The sequence below is a fragment of the Myxocyprinus asiaticus genome, chromosome 38 (assembly GCF_019703515.2).
Source record: "Myxocyprinus asiaticus isolate MX2 ecotype Aquarium Trade chromosome 38, UBuf_Myxa_2, whole genome shotgun sequence".
Classification (NCBI taxonomy): Eukaryota; Metazoa; Chordata; class Actinopteri; order Cypriniformes; family Catostomidae; genus Myxocyprinus; species Myxocyprinus asiaticus.
In genome coordinates this window covers 24852749-24874280 of record NC_059381.1, presented here as the reverse complement: position 1 = coordinate 24874280, position 21532 = coordinate 24852749, and the positions used below count along the sequence as shown (strand labels likewise).

The window sequence follows — 21532 nt, the reverse complement described above, 5'->3', positions numbered from 1 at the left end:
TGACAATATATTGTTTGTTTTATTTCCATATTATTGAACATACGCCGATCACTGGCCCACAATACACTACAATCCATTTTGCAATTGAGTTTACCGAACTGTCTGAGGTACACTTAGTGGCTGTTCACACAGAACTCATGCGCACATTCCGTCTGTGATACTTTTGGATTGTTGGTCCATGTACACATCAGATGGATGTCTTTAGTCGTTTAAAACAGCGTCTCTTTTTTGCTGTTTTTTCATCGTCCTGAGCATCAACCTGTTTTTACGACACAGTGCCAAGTTAAAAGTAATTCGACTTTAGAAAAGGTGTCTCGAGACCCCTGCAATCTGTTCCATTCTGTTGCACACTGTCTCACTGTTTTTAAAGTCAAGAATGTTTTCTCTGTAAAAAGTTTCTCATTCATTCTCTGTAAGTATGGTTTGGGGACCAAGGAGCATGATAAAATGTGTTATTTATATAACATTATTTTTTTATATCTACTGTAATTAAATGTACTAAATGAACATGTTAGTTTACACATTTGTGTTTCTTGTGGCATGTTTCAGATTGCCAGATTCCATTCAAAATCACAGTCATATTTAACTCCCATGATTAATTTAACTTACAGTAGTTCCTTAGCTTCTCTCCCTTATTAATTTGACTTCAGTAACTTAGTGTCCAATAACAGAGGGGACCTACTGAGATAAAGTCCTGTCAGTATGGAACCTCCAATATAATTATTATTATTTTTTTTTTTTTTTTTTTACTTTGGCTGACTATGTTTAACCTTTAATTGAGAACTAGTTGTCTCTCTTTCAAAAGTTGTAGTTAAAAATGAGGTGGCATCTTACAGCTCAGATGATTTTTAATTTGGCGGACTCATTCTTTAATTACCTGTATATTATAGCATGTGTCAAGTTGGCTGACACTAACTCTCATGCTGTCCTTTCTAACAAAATATCTATGAATGTGTTAGTCAGTGAATACACTCTGTCTAACGGTTGATAAAGTAAAGACGTATGCTAATCAAAGACCAGCGTGACGAATGCCAAACCTCTACCTGCTCATTTTGCAGGTGCAGATAAATTCCAAACATCCACCCTGCCAAGTTTGCACAGACCGCTCATAACAGCACTGATATGGAACTGAGCAAACATATCCACCCTTCTAATTATACCAAAAGAATTATGATCTAACAATCAAGACTGAAGGAAATGTAAATTTGAGTGTAGCTAATGTTACCTGATATGGTTGGTACTGCAGTCGCTCTCTCCGGTTCATTAAACTTTAATATCTGGACTCATAATCTATAATTTGGATTAATTTAAATAGTGTGCTTATAACAGGTGATTATTTAAAAGTGAAGTGTGTCATTTCTGCCCCACTATTTGTGCCAAATGAAACTGCAAAAATAATAAGGTTTCCCTGTTTTATACACCAATATTATATACACCAAAACACAAACAAAGAGCAAACTGTGGCAATTTAATGAGCGTTCTTTTTCTAATAATTTAGCTGTAATCTGCCAAGGACGTGAACTCTGTGTCTGACTCAGTAACCAAGGCCCCAGAGTACAACAGAAGACAGGCAGAGATGAGTGGGGGGAATTTGGATAGAAATTGTCACACTGATAAAGAGAATGCCTGATGTCAATCGGGCATTTCTTGTTTTGGCAAGCAGGCTTTCTGACCCATGAATGCCAACGAAAGTAAGTAGTAATGAGTTTAAGTATTGCCTGAAGGTGCAGTCTTTATTATACCATCATGCCACACTCTTCACACACACATACACAGACACACACGATGGCTGAATGCAGTTACTCACGACTTCTGTAGCTAGTCACCCAGCATTCTCTTTGTCAAATCCTGAATCTTGACAAAAATGACAAAATCTTGCTGTCCCAATTAATTTGTTCACGTGGTGGAAACCCATTAGTCATTAGAGCCTTGCTGTGTTTGTATTTAATTAAATGTACACAAACACAGCAAAAACAAAATCACACATACAAATGGAGAAACCTTTTTTTTTTTTTTTAACATGGTACATTTACCCTGTTAAAAAAAAATAAATAAAATAAAATAAAATATTAAATGAAACAAATGACAATAAAATGCAAAGTAATCTCTTCAGTAATAAAATACATTTTGAATGTAACTGTATTCTAATTACCAATGATTTAAATCGTAACTGTAGTGGAATACAGTTACATATATTTTGCATTTTAAATACATATTCATGTTACATGTATTCCGTTACTCCCCAACAGTATATATATATCTTAATTCAGATCATTAAAATATACATTACATTATTGTGGCAAAGCATTGATTATGCAATACAAAAGGTTACGTTAGAATGCAATATATTGTTTATTTCCATATAATTAAACAACCTTACTGGGGGGGCTGGATAGCTCAGCAAGTAAAGATGCTGACTACCACCCCTGGAGTCGCGAGTTCAAATCCAGGGCATGCTGAATGACCCCAGCTATGTCTCCCAAGCAACCAAATTGGCCCAGTTGCAAGGGAGGTAGAGTCACATGGAGTAACCTCCTCATGGTCGCTATAATGTGGTTTGCTCTCAGTGGGGCACATGTGAGTTGTGCATGGATGCCACAGAGAATAGCATGAAGCCTCCACACACGCTATGTCTCCGCGGTAACGTGCTCAACAAGCCACGTGATAAGATGCGCGGGTTGACGGTCTCAGACGCGGAGGCAACTGAGATTCGTCCTCCGCCACCTGGATTGAGGGGAGTCACTACACCACCACGAGGACTTAGAGCACATTGGGAATTGGGCATTCCAAACTGGGGAGAAAAAAAAAAAAGCTTATTGGCCTACAGTTCACAGCAATACATTTTGCACTTGAATTTGTTAATCTGTCTGAGATAAACTTAGGCCTATAAGGGCTTTTTTTATGTGCATGCGTCGTGTCAAAAACAGCATTTTTAGGGTGCTGTGTCAAGTTAAATGTAGTTTGAAACTTAGAAAAAACATCTAAAGACCCCTGCATTTGGAGTTGCGCTCCATCTAGCTGTGTTTGAATGCAAGAACTCGTCCTCATCTTGAGCTGTCTGCTGTGGTTTGATGCGGTTTGTTGACTGTACAGCTGTGTGTTGCCTGTAGAGCTGAAGTTGCGCTTACTGCCCCCTGCTGACTGAGACTGGTAAAAACAGAAAGGTGGTACTTCAAGCTTGAATTGCTCCTATGGTAAGACAATTCCTTATTACGGTCCGGTGGAATAATCTTCCTTATTTTTATACTGTATAATTAATCACAATAAATTAACGTCTTAAATCTATAGCCCTAGAAGAAACCATTTTTTAACGTAGTGCATTAACCCTATTGAAAAAACAAACAAACAGCTTAAACCAGCCTAAGCTGGTTTTCTGGTATTAGCTGGTGTAACACGGTCTCCAAGCCTGACCAGCTGAAAAGTGCCCAAAAACCAGCCAACACACCAGCCTGGACAGACTAGCAAACCATCTTAGGCACACAAATGGAGAAATCATTTCTTGAAAACATGATGCATTATACCTGTTGAAAAAAAATAAATAAATCACAGCTTCAACCAACCTACACTGTTTTGCTGGTCTTAGCTGGTGTAGGATTGTCTTTAAGCCTGGTCAAGCTGGTCTCCTAGCCTGATCAAGCTGGTGTTAATCTGATTTAGCTGGGAGGTCAGCAGGTCTTCAAGCCTGAATAAATGAAAAATCCCCCAAAACTCTCTAAAACCATTCAACAGACCTGCTCTGCTCTCTTTCTCAGTGGGACTCTGGAACTGCCAGTCAGCTGTGAACAAAGCTGACTTCTTTCCATCCTTCGCCACATAGTCCACCCTCAGTATCCTCACACTGACAGAAACATGGATACGTCCAGAGGATACAGCAACACCTGCTTCTCTCTCCAACAACTTATCCTTCTCTCACAACCCTCGACACAGTAGGGGTGGGGGAACAGGTTTGCTTATCCAAAACAACTGGACATTTTCACCATACTCCTCTCTATGTAACAATACTTCTTTAGAATTCCATGCTATTACTACAATGCAACCCACAAAAATCCATGTTGTTGTCATCTATCGCCCTCCAGGTCAGCTGGAGGAGTTGGATGTCCTGCTGTCCTCCTTACCGGAAGATGGTAGGCCACTTGTGGTTCTTGGTGATTTCAACATACACCAAGACAAGCCTCAGGCCACTGAACTTCATGCTCTTCTGGCCTCGTTTGACTTGGAAAGACTAAGCAATACAATAACTCACAGATCGGGCAACCAGCTGAACCTCATTTTTACACATAATAATTATAATTTTATATGATCAGTAACCCAGAGCCTTAACCGCTGAGCCACCACTGCCCCTACATAACTGTACCAACTCTGAGCCACCACTGCCCCTACATAACTGTACCAACTCAAATATTCTTGTTACTCATTTACATGTCTCTGATCACTACTTTGTTCAATTCAACATGACTCTCCCATCTATATTAAAACAGACTCCGCCTTTGGTTTCCTTTTGCCGTAACCTCCGTTCTCTTTCACCCTCATGCCTTTCCACTGCTGTCTCTAACTCTCTTCCCACACTCTCTGATGTCCTTCGTGAACATCGGACTGACCTCAGGGCGGCTGAGAGGAGATGGCAGAAATCTAAAGATCCAGCAGATCTGGGTAAGTATCAAATTTTTCAGATAATGTTAAATCTGCAAAAACTTCCTATTACCAGAATGAGATCAACAGCACCACAGACACTCGCAGCTGTTTATAACATTCAACACACTTCTCTGTCCTCCCCCTCCACCACCTGACACATCACTGACAGCAGATGTCTTCACCACACTTTTTACTTATAAGGTTACAGCCATCAGCAATACATTCTCAGCACCACACCCTGTCAAACACCTGCCTCCTGTATGCAGCTCTGCTATCTCTATGTTCTCTCCTCTGACTGACACTGAGGTCTCTAAACTCCTCCTCTCCATCCACCTCACCACCTGTTCCCTTGACCCCATTCCTTCTCACCTTCTCCAGGCAATCTCTCCGTCCATCCTACCTGCACTCACACACATAATTAACACATCTTTACTTACAGGCATTTTCCCCACTACATTTCAGCAGGCTAGAGTAACACCACTGCTGAAAAACCCTGCACTTAACCCCACACAAGTAGAACACTACAGACCAGTCTCTTTCATCCCATTCATGGTTAAAACACTTGAAAGGGCAGTTTTCAATCAGATCTATGTCAATCTCTCACAGAACAAGCTGCTGGATGACAATCAGTCAGGCTTCAAAAGTGGACACTCCACCGAGACTGCCCTGCTGTGTGTCACTGAGTCACTGAGACAGGCGAATGCTGGATCCAGATCATCTGTCTTGATTTTACTGGACCTTTCTGCAGCCTTTGACACAGTCAACCATCAGATCCTACTCTCCACCCTCTCTACTCTGGGCATCACAGGAACTGTGCTTGGCTGGTTTAATTCCTATCTCTCAGGTAGGTTCTTCAAGGTAGCCTGGAGAGGTGAGGTGTCCAAGTTGCATCAGCTACTTACTGGGGTACCTCAGGGCTCAGTGCTTGGGCCACTTCTCTTCTCTATATACACAATATCACTGGGACCCATCATTCAGGCACATGGTTTCTCTTACCACTGCTATGCCGATGACACAGCTCTACTTGTCTTTACAGCCCAATGACACCACGGTGACTGCTCAAATCTGTGCCTGTTTGGCAGACATCTTGTCCTGGATGAAGGAACACCACCTGCAACTTAACCCAGCCAAGACTGAGCTCCTTGTCTTTTCAGCCAACCCTGATGTTGAACACAACATCACCGTGCAGCTGGGTTCAACCACAGTAATGCCTTCCAAAACGGTCAGAAATCTATACCATCAATAAAACCATCGATAACCAACTAAATTTCACAGACCACATCTCAAAGACAGCACGATCATGTAGATTTACACTCTATAATATCAGGAAGATAAGACCCTTCCTCTATGAACATGCCACACAACTTCTTGTTCAGTCACTTGTCATAACCAGACTGGACTACTGTAATGCTCTCATTGCAGGCCTCCCTGCACGCACATTTAGACCCCTGCAAATGATCCAGAATGCAGAAGCACGTCTGGGCTTTAATTAACCAAAGAGAGTGCATGTTACACCACTCCTTGTCTCTCTTCATTGGCTGACGGTTGATGCACATATCAAATTCAAGGCTCTGATGCTGGCACACAGAACAGTCACTGGGTCTGCTCCAGCATACCTAAAATCATTTCTGCAGAGCTACGTTCCCACCAGAAGCCTGCAGTTGGCTAAGGAATGGCGCCTTGTTGTTCCAACACAAAGAATCACCAAAACACTTTCCCGGACTTTCGGTTTCATCGTACCATGTTGGTGGAATGACCTTCCCAACTACATCCATGAAGCTGAATCACTTTCTGTCTTCAAAAATGGCTGAAAACACATCTTTTCCATGAGCACTTAACCAGTCACAAAAAAAAAAAAAAAAATTCTTGTTGCACTTTAATCTGTCTTGAATACTACTATTCTGATGCTATTGAAACTTTGTAATACAGCACTTTTCATACCACTGTCTCCTTAAGATGATTCGCTTATAATGTATTCCTCTTTTGTAAGCTGCTTTGGATAAAAGCATCTGCCAAATTAACAAATGTAAATGTAAGACCTGTCTGACCAGGCTGGGGGACCTGCAAACCAGCTTATGCTGGTTTAGCTGGGAGGTAAAAGCTGAACTCCAAGCCTGACCAGCTGAAAAGTGCCCAAAAACCCTTTAATACCAGCTAACAGACCAGCCTGGGATACCAGCTAAAACCAGCAAACCATTTTAGGCTGGTTTAAGTTGTTTTTTCAGCAGGGAAAAGTTATCCACACAGACTTGACGTGGTCCTCAGACTCAGTAGGAGGAAGAAGCAGTGGAGGAGAGAGGGATTCAATTTCTGGTTGTGGGACTGAAAGGGAAGTTTCGAGAAGAAAAGAAAGAGTAAAAACAAAGATCAGTGGGCCCCCACAAGGGCGTTTAAAGACTACGTGGCACAGAGCAGTGGTGGGAATAATGTAAACGATTCTTCTGAGTGCACCAACGCCATGCTGCTCCCAGCATGTGCGCACGCCAACGCTCTTCTTAATGCCTGTCACAATGTAACATGGCCACCAACGCTCCCCACAGGCCAACCACGCATCAAGCTTAACTACTACACTTTGTGAACACATGGCATGACTCAGATGTCTATTACCTAAGCTAAGAACCAGTGTAGACAACACCATTGCTTCAAACCCAACAGTGCTCCATTGCTGAGAATGTAAGACACTGGAGGTGGGCAGCAGATGGCTAGGAAAGCATGTCAATTCTGAAAAAAAACTAAATGCTTTACGAACACAGCTGGACACAAAGCAGATGCTCTCATATGGATGAAAGATATTCACTGAAGCAGTCATTTAAGTGGGTGTGGACCACAAAGTAAAGACTTAATTATGTGACTGAAAAAGTTAGTTTGAGTGGGAAACAGAATCTACAGTTGTTCATTTCCAAGAAGGATGCAAGACTCTGTATATATGCTCAAAAGACTGGGTTAACCAGGCCAATTTAAAAAACAACAGGGGCCATATATATGAAGCCACTTAAAGTGAAATTTTAGTCTTAAGTGTGTCAAAATTCTAAGAATGACATCAATGTTTTGGACAATAGTGGAAGTAGGGCAAATGTGATTCGTACAAGTGAAATCCATCAACATTATTTTTTTAATTGCTTCACATTTTTTTCATTTAATGAATACACTGAAACTTACTGCTGTGAATTAAGCATTTGAAAAATGCTACGTCTAAGCTTTCAGAGGGCAGCAACAACTAATCAATAAAATCTAAATACATTAAAATTATAAGAATAAATTATAAAAATAATCAGTTATTATTTAATTATGATTATTTGGCCATTATATTTAATTATTACTATGTTTGCACTAGTACGGGGAACCTCCATCAGTGAAAACTTTATAGTACTTAAAACACATTTCTATGGGAAATATATACATTTGAAAATTTGTACTGAGCTTCATCTGAAAAGAGCCCAAACCAGGCATTTATATAAAACGTTTTAAAGAAGCTCATAGTTTTGTGTGGGGTGTCAGGTGCTTTGACAGATTCCTTCTGCTGTTTAATGTGCTCACAAGATGTTTAGCCCCAGCTCATAACTTGCATTTGACTGATTTATTAGTGTTTGTAAATATAATAAACTCTAAGTAACTCAAGTTTCCATTTCCATTTTGCAAAACAACCTGTCCTAACAGCAAGCGAGTCATTGTAACTTCAAACAGGCTTACTTTGTGGAGTGTGCGCACATGACAACCAAATGAAGCACAAAGACAGAGAAAGGGACCGCAATCATCTTAACTAAAATGTTGATTTTGATAAAATGTTGAACTGAACTGAACTTTATTTAACTAAAATCATACATGTAACTGTAATGTTGACTATAACAAAGAGTTTGTTTTATTATCATTTGATTTTGTGACTTAAACTGAACATTAAAACTGTGGACAAACGCTTATTATTTTGTTTTGATCATATGCAATTTATATTGCATTTTTTTACACACAATACATAGCATACGCTTATACATTTAGATTTTTTTGTATCCTTAAATTTGAGCATTGTTTAGAGGACAACATTTGGCAAGATGTGGAATTTAAAAAACAGGAAATAAAATGTGGCTTTCTCATTTAATCAATCAAAGAATTAATCATCAGAAAATAACCTATTATCAAAATATTGTTTTATGTGTTGTATTAAATCATGAATGAATGAATGGTGTCATGGCGCTCTGACATAATTCCCTTGCAGGCCCACTATTGGCTGATTCAGTGATTGAGGACAGACATTTTGGGTAGACATCACTGTAGCTCTTATTTCACAACACTTTAGTGTCACCTCAGTCAGCACTTAAGAACCACTTAAGTTGCTTTTAACTTCTTTATAAAAAGCTCCTACTCTTACACAAGTCCTACTTTTTGCTAAGAATTTTTTGACACTTAAGACAAATCTTAAGACTATTCTTAAGAGCATTTCTGAGAAGTTTTATACTTACGGCCCCAGATGTAAGGTCCAATGATTCACTGGACTGCGTAGGTTTTTTTTGTTCCATATTTCTATTTAGATCGCCTTGTTTTCCTTATTTTCATTTCTTTTTCTCATTTTTAACTGAACAAATCTCTGTCATATACTCTAATCCATTTCTACAATTGTCCACTTTGTTCATATGGTTACAGTCACTTGAAGGAAAGGGCAAAAGGGATCATGAAGCCTGTTGAACTTATTAATTTCTGACACGGTTGGGGAGAGTTAGGACTCAATTGCATATAACAACTAAAAGTTTATTTGATGGATGTCAGTATTCTGACACAAAGAACTATAAACAAAGGCGATTGTTGTGACAGGATCCTAAGACTACATCCAACCTCAAAGAGAACATCCAACACAGGACAAGACCAACATAAACACAAACATGGACAGGAAGATGGTCAAATCTGAGGACAGGCAATTTGAGTGCAACTGTCGTGGTTGTGGTAGGGAGATCTTATAGCTGAAAAACAGCTTCCATAGCCGAGACAGGGAGTTCGGGTGGCAAAGGAATGGCCTCCGTGGCCGTAGCCGGGAGCGCAGGTTACAGGGAAATGAGCTAGGGGCAGTGGTAGCTCAGTGGTTAAGGCACTGGGTTACTGATCAGTAGGTTGGGGGTTCAAGCCCCAGCACCACCAAGATGCCACTGTTGGGCCCTTGAGCAAGGCCCTTGACCCTATCTGCTCCAGGGGTGCCGTATCATGGCTGACCCTGCACTTTGACCCCAGCTTAGCTGGGATATGTGAAAAAAAGAATTTCACTGTATAGGTGCAAAAATGTATAATGTGTGATAAATAAATACAATTATTAATTAATTATATTATTATTACAAGGGAAAAGGAGGGAGGGAAACCAAGAAGATTCTGGAGAAAAAGACCAAGGGGATCCAACAGAGCAGGAATACAGGAAACTGATCAGGATGGGGCGGGAGGAACAAACCAGAGCGGGGAAGGCAGAACAGACCAGGACAGGCTGGGCGAAACAGATCAGGATGGGGCTGGCAGAACAGACCAAGTGGGTTCTAGCAGAAGAGATCACAGGGGCACCACCAGAGCTGGAGACATCAGGGTGCCGACTGAACTGGAGACAATGGGGTGCCGGCGGAGATGGCCAAGAGAGACAGGACCAGAGCCCCGAGGAGGAAGCATGGAAGCGGGAGTGGCCCAGACACACAGGAGAGCGATGGCCATTTAGAAGATGGTAAGTTCAAAAGGAACACCAGCCTCTGTGGCCAGATCTGGGAGGACAGGCAATTTGAGTGCAACTGTCGTGGTTGTGGTAGGGAGATCTTATGGCTGAAAAACAGCTTCCATAGCCGAGACAGGGAGTTCGGGTGGCAAAGGAATGGCCTCCGTGGCCGTAGCCAGGAGCGCAGGTTACAGGGAAATGAGCTATGTGACTGCAACAGAGAGTGCTGGTGTCAGGACAACAGCCTCCGTGGTCGTGATAGGGAGCTCTGGAAGCAGGGGAATAGCCTCCGTGGCCAGGGTCTGGAGTGCTGGAAACTGGGGAACAGCCTCCGTGGTCATGGCAGGAGGGCTGGACGAGGAGAGAACTTTCCTCCCCCCACTTCCTTCTCTTACGGGGGTGAAGCGATGCTGAGGGCTCTAGGGAAGCTGCAGCAGATGTGGGTGCCTCCCCTTGAAGTGGGTGTTTGGGCTTTCTGTGATGGAGCACATAGTCCACAAAATCCCAGAAGGAAAGCGTCCCCAGTCCTCTCATTTCCCAAGGGCTGAGGGGCTTGTTGAGATGGCTATTGAAGATGCCTTTGAGGGATGCATCATTGAAGTCCATCCCTTCCAACGCAATGAGGAATTTGCAGACAACGTACCTCATGTCAGCCTCTCCCTTATCGGGTGACCGGGTCAACCAGATCGGGCAGGCAGAGTCAAGTGGGGAAACATGTGTGCTGAAGAGGGAGAATTAAGGAAGGGGAGAAGAGTATTGAGTGTCAGGATCCTGACAACTGCAGTATTGCTCCACCATGCTATATCTTTTTGGTATTTTAAATGTCTTCAAAGTTTTTTGACACAGACTTAAGAGGTTTCTTATACACATCATGCAGGGCAACTTAAGTGCCAGTGTCAGCTAAGTTATATAATGATTTTACTCATGATATAAAATATCAACATCATGAATATCACAATGATTGTAAATCGCTTTTATTTGGCTGTTAGGTTTTATAGAGCGTTTCATTAGACTACTTTCACAATCCCTCCATGTCTTGCGACTTGCAAGTAAAAGCAAGTTAAAACACAGTTGTTTTAATAGCGTCTCTGATTGAAACATAAGTAGCAAAAACGTTGTTAGAGTTGGTAAGTTTGATTAATTTACATGAATCAGTTCAAATGGGCAGTTGCAATGAATCGATGCAAAACTCTCATTCAACAATCTGGTGGTTTCATCACTCAAATATGTTCACAGAGGTCTCAAAGTGGCATTTTACATAGACAATGAAAATGATTCAATGTGACTGCCCAGCTATTGCACAGCCCTGGTATCAGCAACCACCACATCAAGGGCTCAGAGACCCTGCTTTCAAAACCACTCCAAAGACCCTATGAAAATATCATCATCGTTCTGGCCCTCGTACCACCAGCACATATAAAGGCTCACAATGGGAGCACGTCACTTGAGGTAGGGGAGCAAAAATGGAACACTGCTGGCAGTGCGTGATGAGACACCTGGTGCTTATTGTGTCTCACCGCAGGCATCATAAATCCAGCATTGTGTCTCTCCTTTGCAGAACCAGCTTCCATTCTTGCATGCAGTAACCTTGATGTCCAGGAAAAAAGCAGCTTAGCTGGTCTGCCTTTGAACAGTGACTGCTTGGATCCAACCCTCTAGATCTTCTTCACCTTTCTGCATATAATCTTGCCACATTCCCTGCTCAACTAGGAAATCTTGCTACTTTTCTGTTAGTATCCCCTGAATTTCACACCTTGTCACTAAACACTACATTCGCTTCTTGTGTTAGGTTTTTTTTCCTTTCTTTTTGCATGATATATATATATATATATATATATATTTGACCTCTAATCTCAACATTTTTGGAATACATTAAATTCTGTTACCAAAGGTAAACATTACAAAACAGTGGACCCGAAAGTATTTGAAGTTCCACTTAAAAATGTCAGATATGTCTGAATGTCATTGCATTAGATAACAAAATATCAAACCAAGTGGCATCTGCACACAAATTAGGCTAGATCTTTTCTCAGAACTAAATTCAATTTCTTGGCAATTATTGCAATTACTTTGAATCAACTGATCCCAAGGTGCTTTTAGTGGATGTATGAAGGTAGTTTGGCACAGGTGTCCTAGCAGTGTAACCACAGGTATAGCTCCCATCACAATAACTATGGGCATATTACACTCATTTTGAAAAGCAGAAAATGCCCCAATCTTAATTTGGAACAGTATATTTGTTGTTTTGTCACTTAAAATCTAAAGAATTTCTATTTGTGAAAGGTTTTACTTGAAAAGTGTGCTTGTTTGGGCAAACTTTCTCTAAAATAAATGTGTCTTGGTTTGATATTTTGTTATCTAAAAACATTCAAAAATTAAGTGTGGCTTAAGTGTCCAAATACTTTGATCTTTCTCATAATAATAAAAGACTGATAAAAGCAGCTTAATTGCAATTGTAAATTCATTGACTATAGATGTCTTTGAAGTTGTGTCTTGTACTGTATGAAAACATGAAACTAAAACTCAGCTTTAGCACTCAAGTTAAGAGCATCTTATAAATATGACCTTATACGCATATAATGTATAACACGGTACTTGACATTGGTAAGTTAGACAGGTCTGCTTTGTTGCAATAATGTCTTGTGTACAACAAAGAGAAAATGCCTCTTGAGATTGCAGGCAAAAGCTTAAATCCTCTTTGGTCTGTAAACCACTTTGATCTCTCTGACGCAGTGAATGCAGTCTTTGAAATACGCCACTGCTTTACTAATATTGACGCTTCCATGTTGGGGATAATCTTAATAGTCCTTATTCAATGATTCAAATACACAGTATGCTCAATTTCTCGGAAAAAGACGTAAAGGCCTTTGGGAAATGAGAACATTCAATTTGTCTCATTAAACCGGCATCCCTTGTTGGAACTAATGTCTCACCAAATTACAGATTTTCCACTTAATTTAAATACGCTACTCTTCTGACAAATCTCCAATCTTCAGTGTGTTTTAATTTGTCTGTTCATTTATTTCTTGCTCTCTTTCTCTCTCTCCTACCTGATTCGTCATCAGTCTTGTGTTCATTCTCCGAGTCAGTGAGAGTGAGAACAGAGTGGTTGGGGCTGGACAGACAAGAGCTGAGTTGGGACTTCAGGGGCTGTCCGCTCCACAGCTGGATGGCACGCTCAGGGGTCATAACCCCCTCTGGGTCAGAGTCGGCATCAGATCCAGCGCTCAGAGTGTATCCGTCCTGCAGCAGGCTTACATCAGAGCAATACACAGTCGACGACGGAGAAGGATCACACATGCCCAGATCAGCCAATGTGAAGCTCCCTGTAACAGGAATATAAGTATTAATAGAGTATGTGTGTTATAGGCTGCCGGTCATCACAGCTCTCCAAAAACATTTGGACCACTCTGACTAAAAAATGGCATTTGTTACATAAGGAATACATACATCTTCATTCTAGCATGCCTTTTTAGTATGCAAATGAATTTAAACTCTGCACTGTCCAAGTCTTCTTAATTCAGTGAAGCAATGAAAGAAATACATGCAAATTATATTAAGGAGGGATAAAGACTACTGGTTATTTTCAAAAGTATCGGGACAATAATATGTACTAAAACCTTTCTTTATATATATATATATATATATATATATATATATATATATATAAGTCATCGTCTTAGTAAACAAATTAAAGATCATAATAAGTTTTATTATATAAATGTTATGTAAAATAATTTAGAATGGCATTCATTATCATAATAAAAACACATTTATATAATAGCACAGTGCCTGGGCAAAAATTAAAATGAATCACAATTGCAGTACTAAAACATAAATGAGAATAACACATTTCTTGTTTTAAATTAATCAACATTTAACAGTAAAAAATTTATAAAAAATTAGTTGTGAGTGCAATGTCTTAATATCAATTAAATATGTGAATTCTGGTAATACAAACATCAGTTAACTAGAGGACTATGCATTAATGAGGTAACAACATTAATGGGACAAAATTATTGGCCCATAAATCCGTGCGCTGCATAAAAACACAGCAATTCATGACCTCAGAGCAATAAACTTACATTACAGGGATGCATAGCATGGCACCAGCAACATTTAATAATAATTTCATAAGCAGCTAAAAAACATTGTGCTGAATGGGCTTTGCATCCCCTATTTCAGCAGGCAGGAGAAGCATTTTGCCAAAACAACATATTGAATATTTGCATTCCATTCAAATAATGGGGGAGGAAAAGAACAATGCACATTCACATAATGTGAATCCACAACACAATAGCTAATCAGGGACTTAGAGTAGAGAGCCCAAGAGGATTTTAAAAGGAGTAGGGGGTGTTGGGGGCGGAGTTTCATCCTGCACTGTGGCACATACCTATATGCATACCTTTCACGTAGTAACCAACAGCAACCGGTGTCAGCTCCACGTAAGCTGTATAAGAATAAAATTGTTCTCCATAATCTAAAAACATCACTTATTGGGTTCCTTAAAAGAATAGTTTTCACAAAACTATAATAATATAACTTACCCTCATGTTGTTTCAAACCCTTTGGTGAAACAGAAAAGGAGATATTATGCAGAATGTTAGCCTTAGTCACCTTTTCGTACATGAAAGTGAATGGTAATTGAGGCTAACATTCTGCCTAACATCTCCTTTTGTGTTCTGCAGAAGAGAGAACGTCATCTGAGTTTGAATTTGAAACAACATGAGGATGAGTAAATGATGATAGAATTTTAATTTGTGGGTGAACTAACCCTTAAATTGCTTTTTCCACTCATACACAAGCTACACAAAGCACAACGTTTCATAGCGTACAATAAGCCTTTGCTCTATATTACAGAAACTTTCAGGCTGTTTTTATGTGGAAAAAATCATGTGGCGTACTCTGCTTTCCCGCTGTGCTGTGTCGACTCCAAAGAGAAAAATCTCTCAAGGTGTAAATTTGATATAGTGTCTAAATTAACAGCCAGAAGGCATTCTGAGAAAAAAAGAAAAAGAAAAAAAAAATCTCCCAGAAGGGCCCATGTTTTAAAAAGGGCAAAAACCCTGCCTCCTCAAGCGCCTTGTCTGTTTAGACAATTTCCCCCTTTTTTTTTTTTTGACACGTTGGACTAAGTAAATATACCCTATCATGAGGTGCTAAAATCAGAGAAAGTAGCAAGGTCATTTGTTGAGGGAGCGGTTGCCATGGCAACATAGCATTTTTAGCATGCCTTTAAATATAGTGAAGCGTTTCAAAAAATGTATGAAAATCACTCTTCACTTCAATTATCTATTTTCAGGCCCCACACATAGCCTGATTGACAGAGATCCCTGCTGTGAGGTATATGCAAATGTTAATATGGCCGAATGGTTGGCATGTTAAAACTGTGAGGTCCTATCAAAACATTCCAGAATATGATAAACAAGATACATCCTGTTTCAGAACCCCACAGATCTGAAATGTCTGCCTCTCCATGCACAGACAAAAGGGGAAGGTTTCAAAGAGATTTTACACATCTTAGCTATATGGTGCTAACAATATATCAACAAATATGAACATATGTTTGCTGTTAAAGGAACATTTTTGGAACATCCAAAAATGAAAATTCTGTCATTACTTACTCACCTTCGTGTTTTTCAAAACCCGTATAACTTTCTTTCTTTTGTAGAACACAAAATGAGTTATTTATAGGGAATGTCCAAGCAGCTCATTAACAATGAAAATTAATGGTGACCACAGCTGTAAAGTAAGATTTTCAATGCAAGATTTTTAGTGAATAACAACTAAAATTTCAGTCTATTCCTTACACAAAAGATATTCTATGGCTTCAGAAGACTTGGAATATAGCGTACAATTGGTATTGACTACGTTTTGATGCCTTTATTGTGTACTTTTGGAGCTTGACAGGCCCACTTTCACTCTATTGAAGAAAATTAAAACTTCTCCTTTGGTGTGCCACAGAAGAAAGAAAGGCATACAGGTTTGGAACAACGTGTAAATAATGGATGCGTAAATAATTACAGATTTTTTTTATTTCTGGTGATTAACCCTTTAAGATTCAGATGATACACGAATATTTGGTGGACTAGAACATGTTTCTGGTAGATGAACCTCGGGTTGTCAGCCAAACACCAGACAAGAGGCATTCATAAAAACTGATTGGAATATAAAATGTTATAAAAATTAATTATTTATTTTTCTTCTTGTATTCTATCCATTGCTCTCATGAAATAATTTTTTTTTTTTCATCTCTTGCTGGAAGAACAAGTCCTCCCTCACCAAGATTAGGCAAAGTTCAATTCATGAGTTCATGAATTTGTATTGAATTGGTCATACGCCCTTGAATGCCGAATTGTAATGACAGGAAGAGGAGTTTACTGAATTGCTGTTCAAAGAAACCTAACATTTTCATTGTCCAAAACAAGCTTTGTGACAAATCAAATAATTAGGCATATATCAATAGTTTTTACTAATTGTGGCTATGTATTCCTTGATATGTAGAATATGTATAATACTGTATGTAGTAAGTTCGATGATATAATACCAATTAACAGCCATCAAAACAGATTTTAATTTTGCAATAAAGCAGCACAAAATATCAGCCACATTGTTTTTAGATAACATAATAAAAAAAAGTGATGATATCAAATTGTGATACTGCAGCTGATTACATAATATATTAAGCTATAACCACACATAATATTTTTACTTAATATATATTATATATTACAATACATAATATATTTAGCTATAACATGTTCTAATAAAAACATAATATAATGAAATAATAATATTAAAATAAATATTCTATATAAATAATATATATCTATATATACAGTATATTGACATATAAATTAAATAAAAATTTCTATACATGTCATTGCAAATATTGATTATTAATATCATCTAATGTTTCTGGAAATAGCCAGAAACAATAGAATGTTGAGTGTATGATAACATGTTTATACTTGTGTTTATTTCTTTAAATTATATTAAATTACCTTTCTATTTCCTTAAATTCAAATTCAGATTGCAATTTACATTTACATTTTCATTTAGTCATTTAGCAGAGGGTTTTATCCAAAGTGACTTACAAATAAGGAACATAACAAGCAATTGTTTTATGACAAGTTTGCAATTCTGCATCCTGTTTGCTATCTCAATTCAAATTCAATTCAAACTCAGGAATTTGAAAGGCCCTGATTCAGTTCTGAATGATGCACAACCCTCTCCCTCACAAAGACAAAAAACGATTTTGCGAAAAAGCTGTGGTGTACATTATTACTCCTAAAAAGGCTAGACTTTATTAATGATGTTTGTATTACCAAATGTCAAATCACCCTATTTCAATAAATCATCTGACCTTTATGAATTCCATACCAGATGCTTTGCTCTTCAGTTATCATTGTCCATCTTGCAGTTCTTTTTTATGAAGCCAAGCAGTCGTGCTTTCCATCTAGAGAGATCAATGCCATCAGGGTATAGAGGGAGGAAGCAGTCAGCATGCCCTTAATAATGTCGGACTGCTTGACTGAACTGTTGGAGAAAATAGCTGCTGTGGAAAGGATTCGCTGATTCCTCTAGCTCCAGCGTGGGCCATTTAAGTCATTTTGCTGTGTATTGCTTGGTGCTTGAGCTGACTGTCTAACAGCTATTTCCTCATCTGTGGCTTTTATTCATGAGAGCTTCTCTAGCTGGCACTTCTCCTTAAACACCTGTGGTAACATCAGAGCATCTCATCCCTTTGTTATGCCACCCTTATTAATTCTCCCATTGCTTTCTTATGTTTGGCTTTCATCCTCACAGCAACTGTTAAGACAGCAGCTGCTTTAAGTGTGTTTGAATGTGTACTGGAATGCAGCATGGTCATCTGTGAAAACATAAACAGTGGGCTCCAAAAGTCTGAGACCACAAAGAAATCTGGAATAAGGATTTTGAAAAAAATGTAAACAAAGAAACGTTATGACATAAAAGGAATATGAAATGTTTACGATTCTGCACTATTTCTAGGTCACTAATAAAATAAGCAAATATTGTGTTATAGATCAATGATCAACTCCTTTGTACAATAGGTCAGATTTCCTTGCGTCCACTGAAGCTCACAAAATGCTTTCTTGAACATTCTCAAATCATGCTGGGATAACATGGATCATCAGGTTTTACAAAAAGTTGTGGTGTCCACGCCAGCTCAAATGCAAATACAATCGTGTGGCTGCAGTGCAATGCATAAAAATCATGCGGTTACGGGTCAGGAGCTTCAGTTAATGTTCACATCAACCATCAGAATGGGGAAACAATGTGATCTCAGGCATGATTGGCATGACTGTTGGTGTCAGACAAGCTGGTTTGAGTATTTCTATAACTGCCGATCTCCTGGGATTTTAATGCGCAACAGTCTCTAGAGTTTACTCAGAATGGTGCAAAAAAAACAAAACAAAAAAACAGTGAGCGGCAGTTCAATGAACGGAAACGCCTTGTTGATGAGAAAGGTCAACAGAGAATGGCCAGACTGGTTCGAGCTGACAGAAAGGCTACGGTAACTCAGATAACCACTCTGTATAATTGTAGTGAGCAGAATAGCATCTCAGAATGCACAACACGTCGAACCTTGAGGCAGATGGGCTACAGCAGCAGATGACCACATCTGGCACTTTATTAGGACCATAGTGTTCCTAATAAAGTGCTATGTGAGTGTACTGTATGCAGTAGATAATGTGTAGTTTGTAATGTTTACATTCTGCATTCAAGGCACTAATGCTTAATTTATATTTATTAAATATTTCATTTATATTTAATAAATAATAATACGAATAATTTAATAATAATTTGTGAAAACAGACCATGTTAGTTCATGAAAACATTTTTTTATTCTTTTTTTTTTTTTTTTAAAGCAAGACATTTTTTTTGGGTGGGGGGGGGGTTTCCCTTTTTCACCCAATTTGGAATGCCCAATTCCCAGTGCGCTTTTAAGTCCTTGTGGTCGCGTAGTGATTCGCCTCAATCCGGGTGGCGGAGGACGAATCCCAGCTGCCTCCACATATGAGACCGCCAATCCATGCATCTTATCAAGTGGCTTGTTGAGCGCGTCGCCACGGAGACATAGCTTATGTGGAGGCTTCACGCCATCCACCGCGGCATCCACGCTCAACTCACCACACGCCCCACCGAGAACGAACCACATTATAGCGACCACAAGGAGGTTACCCCATGTGACTCTACCCTCCCTAGCAACCGGGCCAATTTGGTTGCTTAGGAGACCTGGCTGGAGTCACTCAGCACGCCCTGGGTTCGAACTAGCGAACTCCAGGGGTGGTAGTAAAGCAAGACATTTGATGCTTCTGTATCACTATGGCAGACAGATTAGAGGATTAGACAATGGGCAGAATACAGACAAAATAATAATAAGTATATGCACATCAATGTGTCACAGTTGTGAATGGTTTACAGACTGCAGATCTGTCCAAAAATTAAAATTTCTAGCATTAGCCATGAGAGAGGGTGTGTTACATTCAGAAGTGATCATCCCTATGCCCTATTACCTACAAAGACTTTACCATCCACTGTGAGAGCTTTGGAGGGCAGAAAGGTGTGGGGCTCAAAAATAACGTTTATTCGGAACTCACCTTTTAAGTCATTTATACCAGAAATTCTGTTTGAAGCTATCTCACAGCATGACTATCATGATTGTTCTCCCTTCAAAGTGTGGAGGCTGATTTATTCCATCTGGTATGCAGGGACATTTGTGTTGTTGTTGCTCCTCTTCTCGGCTTTGTGTTATGTTCGAATTCCGGGTTAAATACACGTCGCGTGGCACTTCTGTTTTTGGAGCACGCGCATAACGCCAAGGCCAATTGTCCTCTGATTAATGTGTATACAGCTGGACGAAGTCGAGCTACAATCACATTATCTAGGTGTGTTAGATCGATTTGCCAAAAACCAGACTTTTACGATTTCAATCGGACTAAACATGACATTTTAAAAAGACAAATTATTGCTTTAATTCAACTGAAATCTAAATTTTAAAATGCATGTAATTGGACTCAATATTTAATTGAACCAACAAGATGTTTTGGTAAACGAACTGTTGCCACAATTGAAAATATATTCAATTCACTGAACTTTCATTGAGTCAAGTAAAAAATGTAGGTGGATATTCTTTATAGTTTGATTAAGAACATTTGAAAATAACTACAATATTTCCAAATCATCAATACCCATTTGATACATCAAAAAATTCCCTATTTGGCCCTTCTATATGTAATCAATACTGAGGAATATTGAGTATATACAGGTGCATCTCAATAAATTAGAATGTCGTGGAAAAGTTCATTTATTTCAGTAATTCAACTCAAATTGTGAAACTCGTGTATTAAATAAATTCAATGCACACAGACTGAAGTAGTTTAAGTCTTTGGTTCTTTTAATTGTGATGATTTTGGTTCACATTTAACAAAAACCCACCAATTCACTATCTCAAAAAATTAGAATATGGTGACATGCCAATCAGCTAATCAACTCAAAACACCTGCAAAAGTTTCCAGAGCCTTCAAAATGGTCTCTCAGTTTGGTTCACTAGGCTACACAATCATGGGGAAGACTGCCATGACTGTCCAGAAGACAATCAGTGACACCCTTCACAAGGAGGGTAAGCCACAAACATTCATTGCCAAAGAAGCTGGCTGTTCACAGAGTGCTGTATCCAAGCATGTTAACAGAAAGTTGAGTGGAAGGAAAAAGTGTGGAAGAAAAAGATGCACAACCAACCGAGAGAACCGCAGCCTTATGATTGTCAAGCAAAATCGATTCAAGAATTTGGGTGAACTTCACAAGGAATGGACTGAGGCTGGGGTCAAGGCATCAAGAGCCACCACACACAGACATGTCAAGGAATTTGGCTACAGTTGTCGTATTCCTCTTGTTAAGCCACTCCTGAACCACAGACAACGTCAGAGGCGTCTTACCTGGGCTAAGGAGAAGAAGAACTGGACTGTTGCCCAGTGGTCCAAAGTCCTGTTTTCAGATTAGAGCAAGTTTTGTATTTCATTTAGAAATCAAGGCCCTAGAGTCTGGAGGAAGGGTGGAGAAGCTCATAGCCCAAGTTGCTTGAAGTCCAGTGTTAAGTTTCCACAGTCTGTGATGATTTGGGGTGCAATGTCATCTGCTGGTGTTGGTCCATTGTGTTTTTTGAAAACCGAAGTCACTGCACCCGTTTACCAAGAAATT

At 39.3% G+C, this 21532-nt stretch overlaps 1 protein-coding gene across 1 annotated transcript in view; it reads right to left on the bottom strand.

Annotated features, from left to right (window-relative positions):
- The window catches only part of tenm2b (teneurin transmembrane protein 2b), a 295557-nt gene that overhangs the window by 258438 nt on the left and 15587 nt on the right, over window positions 1–21532 (bottom strand). Inside the window, exon 3 of the mRNA XM_051677764.1 lies at window positions 13357–13628. Within this exon, the coding sequence (XP_051533724.1) occupies window positions 13357–13628 (272 nt within the window). The remainder of the gene's footprint in view (window positions 1–13356; window positions 13629–21532) is intronic.